General features: G+C 40.5%; 1 protein-coding gene across 1 annotated transcript in view; it reads right to left on the reverse strand.

Annotated features, from left to right (window-relative positions):
- Positions 1-14,351, reverse strand: part of XPR1 (xenotropic and polytropic retrovirus receptor 1) — a 115,268-nt gene that overhangs the window by 38,825 nt on the left and 62,092 nt on the right. The window contains exon 3 of the mRNA XM_036387554.2: positions 6,051-6,152. Within this exon, the coding sequence (XP_036243447.1) occupies positions 6,051-6,152 (102 nt within the window). The remainder of the gene's footprint in view (positions 1-6,050; positions 6,153-14,351) is intronic.

Consider the following 14,351-nt stretch of genomic DNA (forward strand, 5'->3'; position numbering starts at 1 on the left):
GGACACCTCCCACGTGTGCCTTTTCCAATCTGGCCTTGAACACCTCCATGGATTGGGCAGGCTCAGCTTCTCTGGGCAAACCTGTGCCAGGGTCTCAGCACCCTCACAGGGAAGAATTTCTTCTTAATATCTAATTCAAACCTGCCCTCTGTCAGTGTGAAGCCATTCCCCCCTGTCCTGGCACTCCAAGTCCTTGCCCAAAGTCCCTCTCCAGCTCTCTTGGACCCTTTAGGCACAGGAACGGGCTGTAAGGGATCTCTGGAGCCTTCCCTTCTCCAGCTGAACACCACCAGCTCTCCCAGCCTGTCTGAGCAGAGGTGCTCCAGTCCTCTGGACCCACTCTAAATGAGGTCACATCCTTCTTGGGGCCATGACCTTCCTGTGCTGTGAGCCCCAGACCCGGATACAGAATTCCAGATGTGGTCTCACAGGGGTAGAGAAAAAGAGGAAGCCTTCCTCATTAAACCTACGTAAAACACACAAATTCCTCAGAAAAAGAAATAAAATTAATAGGGTCAAATCAAGAGGCTGTCTCTTCAGCACAGACCAAAGCAGCATTAGCCAGGAACTGAGACCTCTCAGCTTCCATCCCAGCTTTGATTTCTAGAGAATCTCAGTCCAGCACCACACAAATACCTGTTAGGGATGGAAGAGGCCCAGCCTGTACCTGGGGACTGCAAACCAGCACAAGGACAGTGGGACAGGCTTCCCCACACTGGCTGGACCCTAAATTAATTCTGCTTCATTTAGGGTCTCATCCAAATACCAAAGCACTGACCACACATCTACTCTGAGCACAACAGAAAAGCTGCTCCTCTTTCCCACATAAATCAAGTGCACCAGGAGCATTAGAGAAAAATCCTGTTAGACAATATTATGAAACATGACAGTGAGTAAGCAAAGCGTTTTTCAGATCTGTGCACCCACTACTGATTTTGTGTTTACTATCTTTTCATGTGACAGTAGGGAAATCAAAGAAGACAAACCCCACACTTCAAATGTGACACTGAATTTTGTTGCTCAGAGAGCAGCACGGCCCCTCTGCCAAGCTCCCAGCGACAGACAAACACAGCTCTGCTTTGATCAGGAGTTACAACACTGCTGGCTGCTGTACACGATCCACTGCAATAATTCATCCCTCTTTTCCTCACTTTAGAAGCATTGCCTTGTTATTTATCTGATTAAAGAGGCCGTCAGCCTGCACTTAAATGTCATTTTTATGTGTTTTCAGAACGAGTCTCTCTCTCTCTCTTCCTCACACCTCAAGTATGAAGAAGGTGTTCCTTTAAACATGCTGCTTTATGTACTCTCAGAAAACAATATTTTTGGCTAAATAACAACCTTTTAAAGCTAGAACCAGCATCGTTAAGACCATTATCGTTCTCTTTGTTCTGTACAACTGGTTCCTTCCAGGCTTTTCTTCCCCTGCTGAGCTTCAGTCACAGCTTTGGCATCTCTGTAGATAAGCAGGGTCACAGAGCAGGGGTGCTGGTGTTGGCCAGGTTCACAGTGTTGGAGCCACCTCCACCCAGCAGGACACCCAGCACTGCACCAGAAACCACAGAGCCACGAGGTCCCTCTACTACACAAAGCTCTGCCCCAACAGCCTTCCTGGATGTCAATAGAATTCTCTTCATTAGTATCTTACATAACTCTATGATGATTCTCAATTGCTCCCCACTCAGATTTACTCTGATTTACTCTTCATTTGTCTAACTCAATTCTGCTTAATTTTAAGAGCAAAAATACTCTGTAAATAATTTAACATTTGTGCATAAGGTATTTGCCAGAAGGAGAATGCCTTTCCTAACAGAAAATGGGGATCAATATAGGAAATCAAGTACAGAGGAGCCTGAAAATCTAAACTTCTTGCTTATGAACTTTATTAAAGGAAGAAGATTTTAAAAAGCAGGAAAGGGCAACTCCTCTCTGACAACTTCCACAGCTGCAAGGACTCCAGCAAACAGAGGCACTGCAGCCCACAGTGAGAATTGTCTGCCCACAGCCTACAACCACATAATATTTACCACAACAAGATCAGACTGCCAAAACAATAATCCCTCCCCACTTTGGGAACTCCCTCGGGAATAAGGAACAGATATCTGTTCAAATCAAAAGCCTTCATATAAATAAAGCTCAGAAGTTCACTCTCTATATTGAAAACACTTATTAAACCATCTGTGATACAGTGAAATTTCCTTTAAATCAAATCAGTAGATATAGAAGAGTTTAAATTAATATTTTCAATTGAAAGCACTGTTCCATTGTCCCTATGTCCAGTAAAATCCTAACATCCATCAGCCTAATAACACAATATTTAAAGAAAATACGATGCCTTGAAATATTTATATTTCATATTTATGACTGCAGCTATCCATAAAAAATGCCCCTCCTGAGAAACAGCCATCCTGTCACCACCTTCTCTCTCCTGCACTGACTCTAGTTATCCCATCCACAAATCATTTCTTCTTATTAAAGTATGATTTTTTTACCATTGAGACTCAATGCAGAAGCAAAACAAAACAAAACAAAGTGTGCTGCTGTTCTGAAAACCTCCTAGGGAATTGTCCAGGGAAACAGCAAAGCAGAATAGAAATTAATTTCTCAGTTTGCAGTGTACTCCAAAACCATTGAAGTGTCATATACCCCTGCCACTAATTTAGCACTGTCTATCACTAATTTACCATTCTGAAAAGTGACTTTAAAAAAATGTCACACAAGAGAGCTAAAAAAAAAGCTTAGAAACTGGAACCACTCTTGTGTTGCAGCATTTTGCATGACCTGATGCCCACAGAGCCCTCAGCTCAAGTGTAATTTCATGGCCAAGACTAACAAGAAATCCAAAACCAATAGTGGCAGACTTCAACAAAAGTGCTTGCCATAAAGCAGCAGCTTGGCCCAAAAAATGCTGCTAAAATCCTGACTGAAAGAGCCTAAAGTGTTATCACCTCAACCACGCAGCTCCAAGCTGGTTTTTGACTTCATTTTCCAAGTTTAAATGAAGGTTCACACATGAGGATGATGGAAAAAAGACTGTAGCACCAAAGAATCAGGAAAATTTCCCCCAGATTCCAATTTACATGGGCATGGGTGTGATCAAAGGCTGTTTCACCAGACAGGAGGGGATCAACAGCCTGAACCTCCTGCCAGCTACACATTTTAGTTTTAGCATTCCTTCTCTTCCCTACTTGTACATTTTATGTTCAATATTTTCCTTCCCAATTTAAAGCCAGGGTTTCCTACAAATAACAATTCCTAAATTAACCACAGAAATGTTGCTGGCTACTGTTTAGCCAAGTCCTGATGATGGGTGATTTAAAATACAACAAACCTGTCATCTAGAAAATCCCAAACACAAACCAAAACTGGCCACAGATAAAACTTTAGCACTTGAATAGTGTTTTGGTTTAGGGTACATTTGGGAGAGAACTTTTGAAGGGTTTTTTTCAAAAGCAGATTGAATCAGATTTTTTCTTAATTGGTTTGGGAAAAATACTTCTTTGAAGAAAAGTGAAAAAAACTGTTTATTTCATAAGTAAAGTATTTACTAGTCTAAAAATAATATTAAACAATAAAACCTCCTGTTGTTCTAAAAGAGATTATAAACTCAGAAAGTCTTTTTTTTGTGGGTTGTAGCTTGGCTTATTTAGTTTCTTATCAGTCCCTACAGTGCTGTAAATGTGGCTCAGGCCAGCTTTGTAACTTTTGTAACCTGTTGTGTAGGGTTTTATATGGCTGTTTTCTACTTTTGTTTTATTGCTATTAGTAAAATAATTCTAATAAATTAAAACTATTAGTTAAAAGAGTGTAGGCATTTACTAGGCATTCCTCTGCTGGAACCATCTGAAAATTTTACTGCAATTTTCTGTCTTTCAGCTGGGGATGGATCTTCTTGAGCACAGTCCAAAAACTTACAAATTTTTTATCAAATTTGATTTAGTAAATGGCAGTTTTCCTTTCCACTGTGCTGGGATGATGGGCTGGGGAATTAAGGGAATGTTTGGGGGAGCACACAAGAAAGGGCAAAGAAAGGCTTTTGCAGCAGTGTTCCATGGAGGAATTGGGGTTCAGGACCAGGCCACCCCAAGAGGATGAGGTTATTTGTGCTGTGGGTGATGCTCACTGAGGAGCCTTCAGCCTAGGGAAAGATGATGAGGAGGTGAAGCAGAGATCAAGAGAAAATCTGATTTTCTTGAAAAATGAACAATATTTACTGTGGTAAAGACAGGGGTGTAATAAGCTGTGTAACAAACCTGTAATAAATAGGATGTGCCAGGTCATAATCCAAGCCAACACATGCCTGGAGTTACAAAAGGGTCCAACATGACAAATTTCTGACAGGATCAAGGGTAGGAACCACTGATGGAACATTTCTTGCTGCAGCTCAATGCTAATAACCCTAATAACAGGGTTTCCATTCTATGAAAGTCACGTCACTCTTCTGCAAATAAAAGCCTTATTTTAATCTTATCACAGGAGATTGTCAAATTACATGTATTCTCTCCTGGAACTTTTTGAAATGACAGCTAGCTGGGGAAAAAAACCAACCCTACCCTAAGTTATTAATGCCATTTTAAACAATGCTGGAATGGGTGTGTGCGTGTGGGTGCACGTGTGGCAGCAGGTCCTCATTAGGGGAAATTATAATCTGTATTGTGCATCTAAATTGACAGAACTTCCTGCACAGAGTCTAGCTCCCAGTGCACAGGATCTGATATGGCTCAGAAAGGAAGTTTCTGAGCATAAAACCCTCAGATCTGGGATAGAAGCACAAGATCTCCCAGGGAACCAACACAGAGCAGTGCTCTGAGTTAGGTACGTACAAACTGCATGCAGAAAAATGCTACCAAGTGTGAAACCCAGCTGATCTAATAAAAAATATCAATTTTACCTAAAAAACTGCCTCTTGTCCTGACACCCACTGTGCTCCAGGGAGCTGGGAGAGTAGGCACAGCCAGCCCCAAGGAGATTTACTTCCCTAGATGGAAGCTGAGCAGAGGGAAGCTACAGTGCTCAGCCACTGCATCCATCATGCTTTCAGCTCTCCTCAAGTTCACAACCCAGATCCTGGCTGGCAGTAAAAGAGCCAGCAATAAAGTCAGCACCCAATGGTTATGAAAATATTTTTGCATAATTCAGCTGTGCCTTTGTTATCAGATTAAAATCAGAACTAAAAAAGGCTACCATATTGTGGTGCAAATCCTGTTTATAGCACAAAGTTAATAAATCAACATTAAGAGGAAGCCAATGCACTGCTGTATCTACATTTAAATGCTTTTCCAGTTGAAACCCCATTTTAAACCTCACCAAAAGAGGCTGAAAATCATCTGAAATGTCATGGCAGGAGGAGCCAGAGCACACCAAGCCTTTTGTAGCAATTTTACAGGGTGAATTTCCAATTAACCTGTTGTTTTCAAAACACAGGATGGGAAGGCAAATTTTGCAGAGGAAACAACAAAAAGCAGCACTTGATATATGACACCTAGAAATCCCCAGTCTTACCATCACAACATTTTTACTCAAAATACACAGCCCAATTGGCACAACCCAATTGCTGCTGGATTTTGTACTCCAGAAAGCTGCAGGGGTTTCAGTGAGAGTTCAGTGTTTAAAAACTTGTTGGACCCATCAAGATGATCATACACAGGCAAGCCCACAAGAGCTGTTCCTGCAGAAGCTCAGGAAACACCAGCTAGGAGGCTCAGCACACCTAAAACATGGCCAGGAGATTGTTAAAAAATAAATAATTGAAAGACTGTGCCCTTTAGTTTGAAGAGCATCTCCATAAAGTTCAGCAGGATACCTTGAAAGTTCAAAGAAATGAAATCACCTGCCATTCATTCTCCCTCCAGGCAGGGTTAGCCAGGTTAATAGCAGGGTTGAGCTCCAGATCTGTGATTAAACCAGAGCAGTTTTCCACACAAACTCGCCCTCTAATTACCTGATGGTAGATCTGCCTCACCACTGTGGTTATCCTGAAAGTTTGGGACCTTCAGGCCCTTTTTCTCTTGTTGAATTTTCCACAAATACACACAAAATAAGCACCTTACCTGAATAGAAAATGTTGATTTTGGCAAGTTCTTTCTCACAGGTTTGGAAGAATTTCTCTTCAAACGTGGCAAAACATCTTTTCACCGTGTCCTCATCTGTGTCTACAAAACAAAATAGAAAAACAAAGAAGTTGTAACAGAAGGACATAGGGACAATTTTACAAGTGGCTGCCATGGAAATAGCTCTTCAGAGCAAATCCACCATCTTTGCCATGCAGAGGAAGAAGAACAACCAAGTCCAAAGGGCTGGAGGAAACACATATTTGCTTGTAAAAGGAATTGCACCAAGACAGAGAGGGACACACTCATAACAGCACCCTGACCAAAGTTCCCACCACCTTTTTGATCCTCCAAGTGTTATTTCAGACCACACAACTCCATTTTTGCTTCAATGACCAAAGCTGACCCTAAGTGTTCACTCCAGCTTGGAAAACATTTGTGTTCAGAAGGAAAACACCAAGTTTTTACCTGAAGCCAGGAGGACTCACTGGCTTCAGCCACCATTCCCACCTTCTCATCAGGCCAATCCTTCAAATACAAACATAGCACCATAGCATACCAAAATTCATACACAAATCCATAGAGAAATCCATACAGAAAACTGTGTGGAAGCTTCCCTCCTGGAAAATAAAAGCTTTTCTCATAAGCAAAGTTGAAAGGAAAAGGCCTAAATTATGATGACTGTGATCAGATCCACAACTCTCCTTCACCCCACTGCTCTGGAACAGTTTTAATTCTTCTGCAAGAACTACATACAATTCCATAATTAAAGTCAAAACTTGAAATTAAAGCAGCTATTCAGTCACCTTGTTGTAATAAAAAGTATAGTGCAGAATCTCAAAGACAGAATGCATTTTCTAGTAATTAAGAAATTAGTTTAATGAGTAAAAAAAAAAATCAAGACAGGCTATAATTACCCATTTCAGTACTGTCAAAAACCAAATGTTCCTAATGCTGAAGCAAAGCAGACTCTTCATACCCTCCCATAGTTACAGCCCCTGAATCTTCATGCACTCTCACAGATTGCAAGGGTTAGTGTTAACACAAACAGGAAAATTCAGATTTTATTATGGTCTCAACAACCTTGAGAAGCAGACCATAGAACCACAGAATTGCTTCAGTTTGGATTAAGATGAGTGAATCCAATCATTGCCAAGCCCACCACTAAACCATGTCTCCAAGTGACACATCCATGTTTTTGGAACACTTGAACACTTCCAGGGATACTGATTCTACCAGATTCAAACAGATGTTGAAATAAATGTTATTAAATTGAGAAGACAAATGACTACAGTGAAGTTTCATTCACTATCACATATACATATTGGACTGTCATAACCAAGAAATCTCTTTCTTTTAGCATTAATTTCTAGGTAAAACCAACCTCAAGAGAACATTTAAATACAAAATTTCAACATTTAGATTTTTCTGGTTTGGCTCTGATATTAAGCACACAAATGTCAGCACCATTTTGAAGGGATGTTATGGAAAGAGCAAAGAGCACAACACAAAACTGCAGTGCAGGGGCAACTTTGGAAGAAGTCTGTCTTCTTTTGGAGTCTGATGATGCTTTAAAGAGAAAACAGAGAGAAAAGAGCCAGTTCTGCCTGGTGTTTACAACTCCACCACCCAAGGGCTGGTAGAGAAGAATTCCCAAGGGCCCCAAAGCCTGTTCCAAACTCCAAGCTTTGGCTCCCAGGGTTATTTTCTTATCCAAGTATTATAGCTGCAGCTCTGTGGCTACTCCTGAGGATGAGGACTCCCTCCCTGGAGCAAACAAACCCTGGGATGACAGGGCTTGGGCTCCTCTTTGCTGCAGGACAACCACAGGAGGGTCACTCCAGCCCTGCTCCAGGGCTCTGGACCAAGGATGAGCAATCCCACTCCACAGAGAGCTCCCACATGGATCCCTCCTCGTGGGCAGCCTGAGCACCACAGGCACAGAAAATAAAAATATAACTGTTCTTCCTAACAGCAGAGTCACAGCAGTTGTAACATCCCAGCCTGGGGCCCTCCCAGTAAAGCTGATCTGAATTTGCCTCCAATATTTCCAAATCTGTGACCTGACAGCAAAGCACAAGCAGGGGGAGGGGGTGAAGCAGCAGAAATTACAATTGTGCAATACTAAAAATGCAGAGATTTTATTCACTTGGTGCCTGAAACTTTGCAAGTAATAGTAATCAGGAGGTACCAAAGCAGAGCTGACTCTTTAGGATGGACCTGGAAGGCAAATTCTCGAGTTTACCCAGGTCTAGCAGAAAATTTTATCTAGAGGTGCTTTCTGACATGGGGGAACCAGCATTTCCTGCACTTAAAAATAAGTCATAAAGAAATAAAAGCACACAGGCTCACTGCTTTCCTCTTCCAAACCTCTTCCACCACAGCTTGCTTTTGTGTTTCAGTGCATTCATAAAATAATAGTAAGACCAAGCAAGTTTTTAAACTTACAGCACTGGAATTACCAAAGGATTAAAAAAAAAAAAAAAAAAAAATCTCTTTAAGCATGGAATATACTTTTTGTCCATAAAGTCAAGCATGAATATTTCTGTGCAAACAAAATAGCACCTTCTAAGTGACCAAAAAGTTCAATAAAGCAACATAGAGGCAAACTAACATAATTAATGCCAAATAACACAATTAATACCTTGTTTTGTAAATTATTGACCAGTTCAAGAAATTACAAATATGTGTGTTGAACAGTTTGACCATAATCTAAAGTTTAGAACAGGAAAATGGGCTTTGAACACAAACCAGCTCCTACTGGAAGCCCTTCCAAAACCCTTGAGATTAGGAATTCAGGTCTCTATCCCAACTTCAAAACACTGCTGACTCAGAGGAAAGCAAGTTCTACACAAACTATTCAAAATCCCTCTCCAAATGCCAAATGCTGCCTTATAAAAGATATTTTGCAGGCCAGGGTAGATGCCAAACTTTAAAATAAATAAATAAATTTTAAAAATCAGGAATCTCTGTGAAGAAAAGGCTTCCCTTTGGTGCTGGTCCCACTGCAGTTCAGTCATTGAGCTGCAATAATAGCCAAGTGCTGCCAAGGCTACTGCCTTTATTTATTTATTTATTCATTTATTTACTCCCCCCCAAGGCTAGGACAGGACAAGGCTGTTTTGCCATGAGAAAATCCCAGTGCCAGACCCCTGGCCTTGGCTTCAGGAGCTCCATGACAACAGGGGCTGTTTCTAAAAGGCATCCAGCTCCAGCTGCCAAGGAGGGCTGGCCGAACCTTCCTTTTGTTCTCTTTCTATAGCATTCACACTCCATTCACCCTCAGCTCCAAGCAGACTGTCTGATCAATACTGCACCTTCCAGACCTCATCCTCCCATGGATTCCCTGGCCTGAATGAAATAAAAACCCACAGGAAGCCTGCAAATCTCTTGTTTTACTTGCAAAGGCCAAAGCAGCAGCAATCTGGATGTACTCCCCCCTCTCACATTTTCAGATTTGCAGACAGCTCAGATGTTGGCACACCCAAAACAGAACCTGAAGTTGAAAAAATAACATCCAAATAACATCCCTAAGTTGTCCCAAGCACTCATTTCTCAGTGCTCCTCTCAACTTTTCATTTAATTTCTCATTTTCTGTAGCTGCAGTCCATAAACAAATGATCAGCATCCCAGGCAGCTCTGCTCACCCACTCCCTTGCAAGAACACACCAGGAAAAGTTTGCTTTGTTACAGCAGTGCCCTTTAAAATAATCATTTTTAATAAGCCCTCTACTCTTTATCATGCTGAATTTTAAAGAGCATTTAATTAGAAAAGATTAATTAGCTTTGTTATGAGATCAGCACAGGTGTAGTTCTCTGAATTACCTTCTGTTTGCCACAAAACAACTCTATCTGAGTAATATTATTTCAACACTTTAGCTACAGAGGAGGCAATTTGATTTATGAGGAGGGATCTGAAATCTAGTCAGTGAAATAAAAATAAAAATCAAGCTCAAAATTGGCATTAAACACATCAAATAATACTGAACAGGTGATCACAAATTTAACATCAGCACCACTTTGAATACACTATTTTTTTAAAATTTTTCCATATGCTGTACCCAGCACTCAACTAGGACTACAGCAACAGATCTGTGTTATGAAAAATTAACAATCTTTTGTTAATTACAATTAGTAAACAATTAGTAAAAAATTAGAAGACAATTAGTTTTCATGTTTCTATAAAGACAGTAACTGCTTATACTTCTAGGCCCAGTGGCACACTAGGGAAAAAAAGAAGAAAAAGCCACTTTTATTGCTACTCAAGACACTAAAAAGTGGGTCACTATAATGAAAACATGTATCTGTCTCCAAAATCCCATCAGCTCTGTCTGTCTACTCAACCATCACAATTCTCTCATACCCTTGACAGATCTGCAGCACCAAAATTCTCATTTCCCCAACCTTTTTACACAGCACAGTGAAATTCTGCAGGTTAAAAAAAATCAGACTGTGAAATCCCTTAATGCAAGGACAAAGATTATTATCTTCACACTCCTGGTGTTTATTGGGGTGTTTTTCCAAAGGAAAAGTTTTTCCACAAGGCAAATCCCTTTCTCACTTGGATCAGCTGCAAATTGGATTATTTACTGAAACTTTCATGAACTTTTATTTGCCCCAAGATGGGACATAAAAGTTTGCTTGTACAGACTTTTACATGCCTTAAGTACAGCTATAGAAATTTGTTCCTAGGACTTATTCTTGCTGTAGGAAGAAAGAGGAAGCCAAATAAATAAAGGAACAACAACAAAAATATCTGCTTGCAAATAAAGGAACATTTGTGTTCATGTTATTCCTCCCTAACATCTGAGCTGCAATCTGCACATGTAATGGTGTGTTATTATTTCAGAATAATTCTCTTCTGGAATTTATTCCATCCACCAGAAGTGGACCTCAAATTAAAATACTGTCAAATCATCAGGGAAGAAGCTTCTTGAGCGAGTTGATATTAAAAATAATGCCAAGAAAATTCATAGCAGGCTATACCTGCTTTTGTGAGCCAGCATGGTCAGCTCTCCACTGAACAAATCCTTTAGCCCAAATTGGATCTGGTTATTAAATTATTGCCTTAAACCTAGCAATAAAAAGTGACCACTCAGGTAACAAATGAGGCTGGCATTGCCTGCCCATGCAAGGTTTGTGTGTGGGCAGGGGAAGGAGGGGCCAAGAACTGCTGCCAGTCACCAATACAAGTTCTCTCAGGTTTTGCTTCACCATTTTGTTGTGAGTGAACAAAACCTATTCCAAAATACCTTTAGAAATTACAATTTTCAGATTGAGAAAAATCCTGCTGCCTTAGTTTTTTAGACTCTATCACTGAAATCTTACAAGGAAAACCAGCCAGATTCTTACAGCTGGTTTGTTTAGCTGGAAAGAAAAAGCAACCTCCACAACATGCCTACGAGCTAGACATCCAACCAAGTGTCTACTATAAATTATTTATAGTAGTGACTCTGTAAACACAGGTTCCAAAGCAATGTCAGCGTCCTGGTATGAACTTCAGGTGCAGAAAAACCAGGCCACAAAGTAGCCATGGGTGAGAAGACAATTCCAAGGTTTTGCAGTTTCCAGGTGCTCTTCTTTAAACAAGCATGCACCTCTCATGACCCCCCTGCTGCAAGCAAAGAAGGCAGTGCCAGTCTTTGTCAGCTATGCCAGGAGAGTCACTAATGCTTCACTTCTGTACCATGAAGAGAGGGAATTATAAATCTGAGCCTATGTGGTAGAGCTCAGATTTGAAGGGCAGCTAGGCAGAAACTTGTTATAGGAAAAAAAAAAATAATTAAAGAGAAGCAGCACAAATGCCCAGCAGTATTTAAAAAAATACTGATAATAAAGGATGACAGACCTGGATGCCAGGAGACATCATACAGGGACATCAATACCCACTTTGCCTGGCTAACAACCACCCTGAAATTTCTCTCTTTTGAAGAAAAAAAGTGAAGATTCACATGTGTTTCTGCAGAAGCCTCCCAATAAACTAGATGAGAACCAGTGCCACACAGCCCAGGGTGAAGGAAAGACAGTCAACAGGAACTGAGAGTCAAATTTCACCCTGACCTTTACTCCAGGACAGAGAATGGAGAGCACCAGGCTTGAGTTACTCAGCTGGTACACCCAGGAACCTGCCCAGGCCACGTCTGCCGGTGCTGCCAAGCAGGCAGAGATGCAAACAGAGATCCCACAGCTTTGTGGGATTACCAGCACCACACCGGGACATTCCCAGCTTGCATAACACACCTGCACCTTCCTCCAGCTGCTGCTCACCTGCTGCCTCCAGCTCTGCTTTTCATTCCAGCAAGACAAGAGAGCAGCAATTATGGTTGCACAAAAACCCCATAGCAGAGTTTGCACGCCAGAGGTGGAGGAAAGCAGAGATATTCCAGCCTCTTATGGATGAGATCTGAACTGGTCCCTGCTCCTCTGGCTGATGCTAAATGAGCCAACAGCTCAGCACTGCCATCCACTCCTGCTGGTTCTTGAGAATTTCAGGTTTTCTTTGCTGCCAGGCTCTGACCCCCAAGAGAACACTGCATTTGACCTGAGGCCATGGAGAAGGCTTCCAAAATTGAATGGTAAAACTGAGATTATGGGTACAATAGAAGTGTGCAATATCACATGGTGGAAAACTTCGTTTAAGGTTTTAGAATATAGTAATATATACAGCAAGATAGAAGTTTTAGGGCAGAAACTAATCCTTCTTCTTTACCTTCACCTTCTTCTTCATGAGTTCAAGTATTATTGTATAATTAAATAAAAAAGGCCACATTACAAGCCATGAGTAGTTATTTGTTAAGTTAAAAATAATTTCAGTATCATTTCTCAATTAGACAGTTTATCCCTAAAAAGCCCTTGAAGAAAGAGAAATACAAATCCATTTTTAGCTTATTAGAATGAAATACTATAAAACTCACGACTTGTGAGACTGTAATACAGATAAGAATTAATAAACTTTTAAGACCAAACAAAAAATACCATCTCATGCATTTAATCCCAACCTTAACAAAAAAAAAATAATATATATATATATATACACATATATAAAACTCAACATTTAGTGGTGAGAAGGACACCTATGAAAGTTGGGACCTCCCTGAAGAAACAGAGTTATAGAAGCAACTAGAGGCTAGAAAAATCCCCAGGGAATAAAGAAGAAAAAAACCCAAGAAAATAAAAAAATCTATTACATTCCCTCTTAATCAGCCTTTAATCTGAGCAATGTTGCATCCAAGGTGGTATTTTTTCCCTTTTCATGAGTGACAGGGCCACCAAATGAAAAACTTAGCAGTACTTGTTCATGCTTTTAAAGATCCACTGAATGCACCTCAAGTAAATAAGCACAGCTGTGTTTTATGAAGCTACAAACCTGTCTGGAAAACTTTCCTTCTGCTAAAACCCATGGATGGAAATAAGGACACTTCCCTAAATTGCCCAGTTTGTTCCTTAAACCAAGAAGATAAATATAAAAGAAAAGCACACAGCAGCCTGGAAAACCAAGACCAGAATTGCTGATATCAAATCAGGTGCTCAGAGTTCAAACTTAAATTTTTCTATACAGTCACCTTCTCCACCTCTCCCTTCAGCCTGAAAACACTCGGTGCATTCAGCAAACCCTCTGCTGATTATAAATCTCCCAACCTTTCTGCCAAGTAACAATTCAATAAATATAAATGTAGGCTCCAGGAAAGGCAAGGCAAAACCACCCCAAGCTGTGGAGTTCTGGGCCAGCCCCCAGAGCAGTGATGGAACACTGGGGACTTGCATGGGGAGAAGACCTTGGGGACTGGAAATGCAGCACAGCAAGAGGAAATCAAAGTAAAATCCAAAAAATCCATCACCCTAAGATCCACAAATATTCTTTCTCTACCCCATCTTCTGAATGAAGGTGGAAGGTGGCATGGGAAGAGATATAAAAGGAAACTTTCTAATCTTTAATGCGTGTTCTTATTTACCAAGAAAGATTAGTTTGATATTGTGATTATTTTAATCAAGCCAAAAATGTTTCTGTCAGGAAATAAAGCTTCATAATAACAAGATTGTTTATGCTCCTTTTATTGAGCCTCCAGCTTTCATAGTTTTACTTCCAGAATTTTACTGAGCAGCAACAACTTCCTTCTCATTAAAACTGCACAAAAACTGTCAGAGCATCTGACATAACCAAAAGAAGAAAAGAATTAAAACAAAACTGAGATTACAGTCAGTTAAAGGAACATTGATACAGTGCAATTTTATGGATATATGCATTGAGTTTTTCCTAGGAAAACCACATGGAGAAGGAGTTATGGGGAATTTTAGCAGCAG

Source organism: Molothrus ater, chromosome 9, assembly GCF_012460135.2.
Source record: "Molothrus ater isolate BHLD 08-10-18 breed brown headed cowbird chromosome 9, BPBGC_Mater_1.1, whole genome shotgun sequence".
In the NCBI taxonomy this organism is placed as follows: domain Eukaryota; kingdom Metazoa; phylum Chordata; class Aves; order Passeriformes; family Icteridae; genus Molothrus; species Molothrus ater.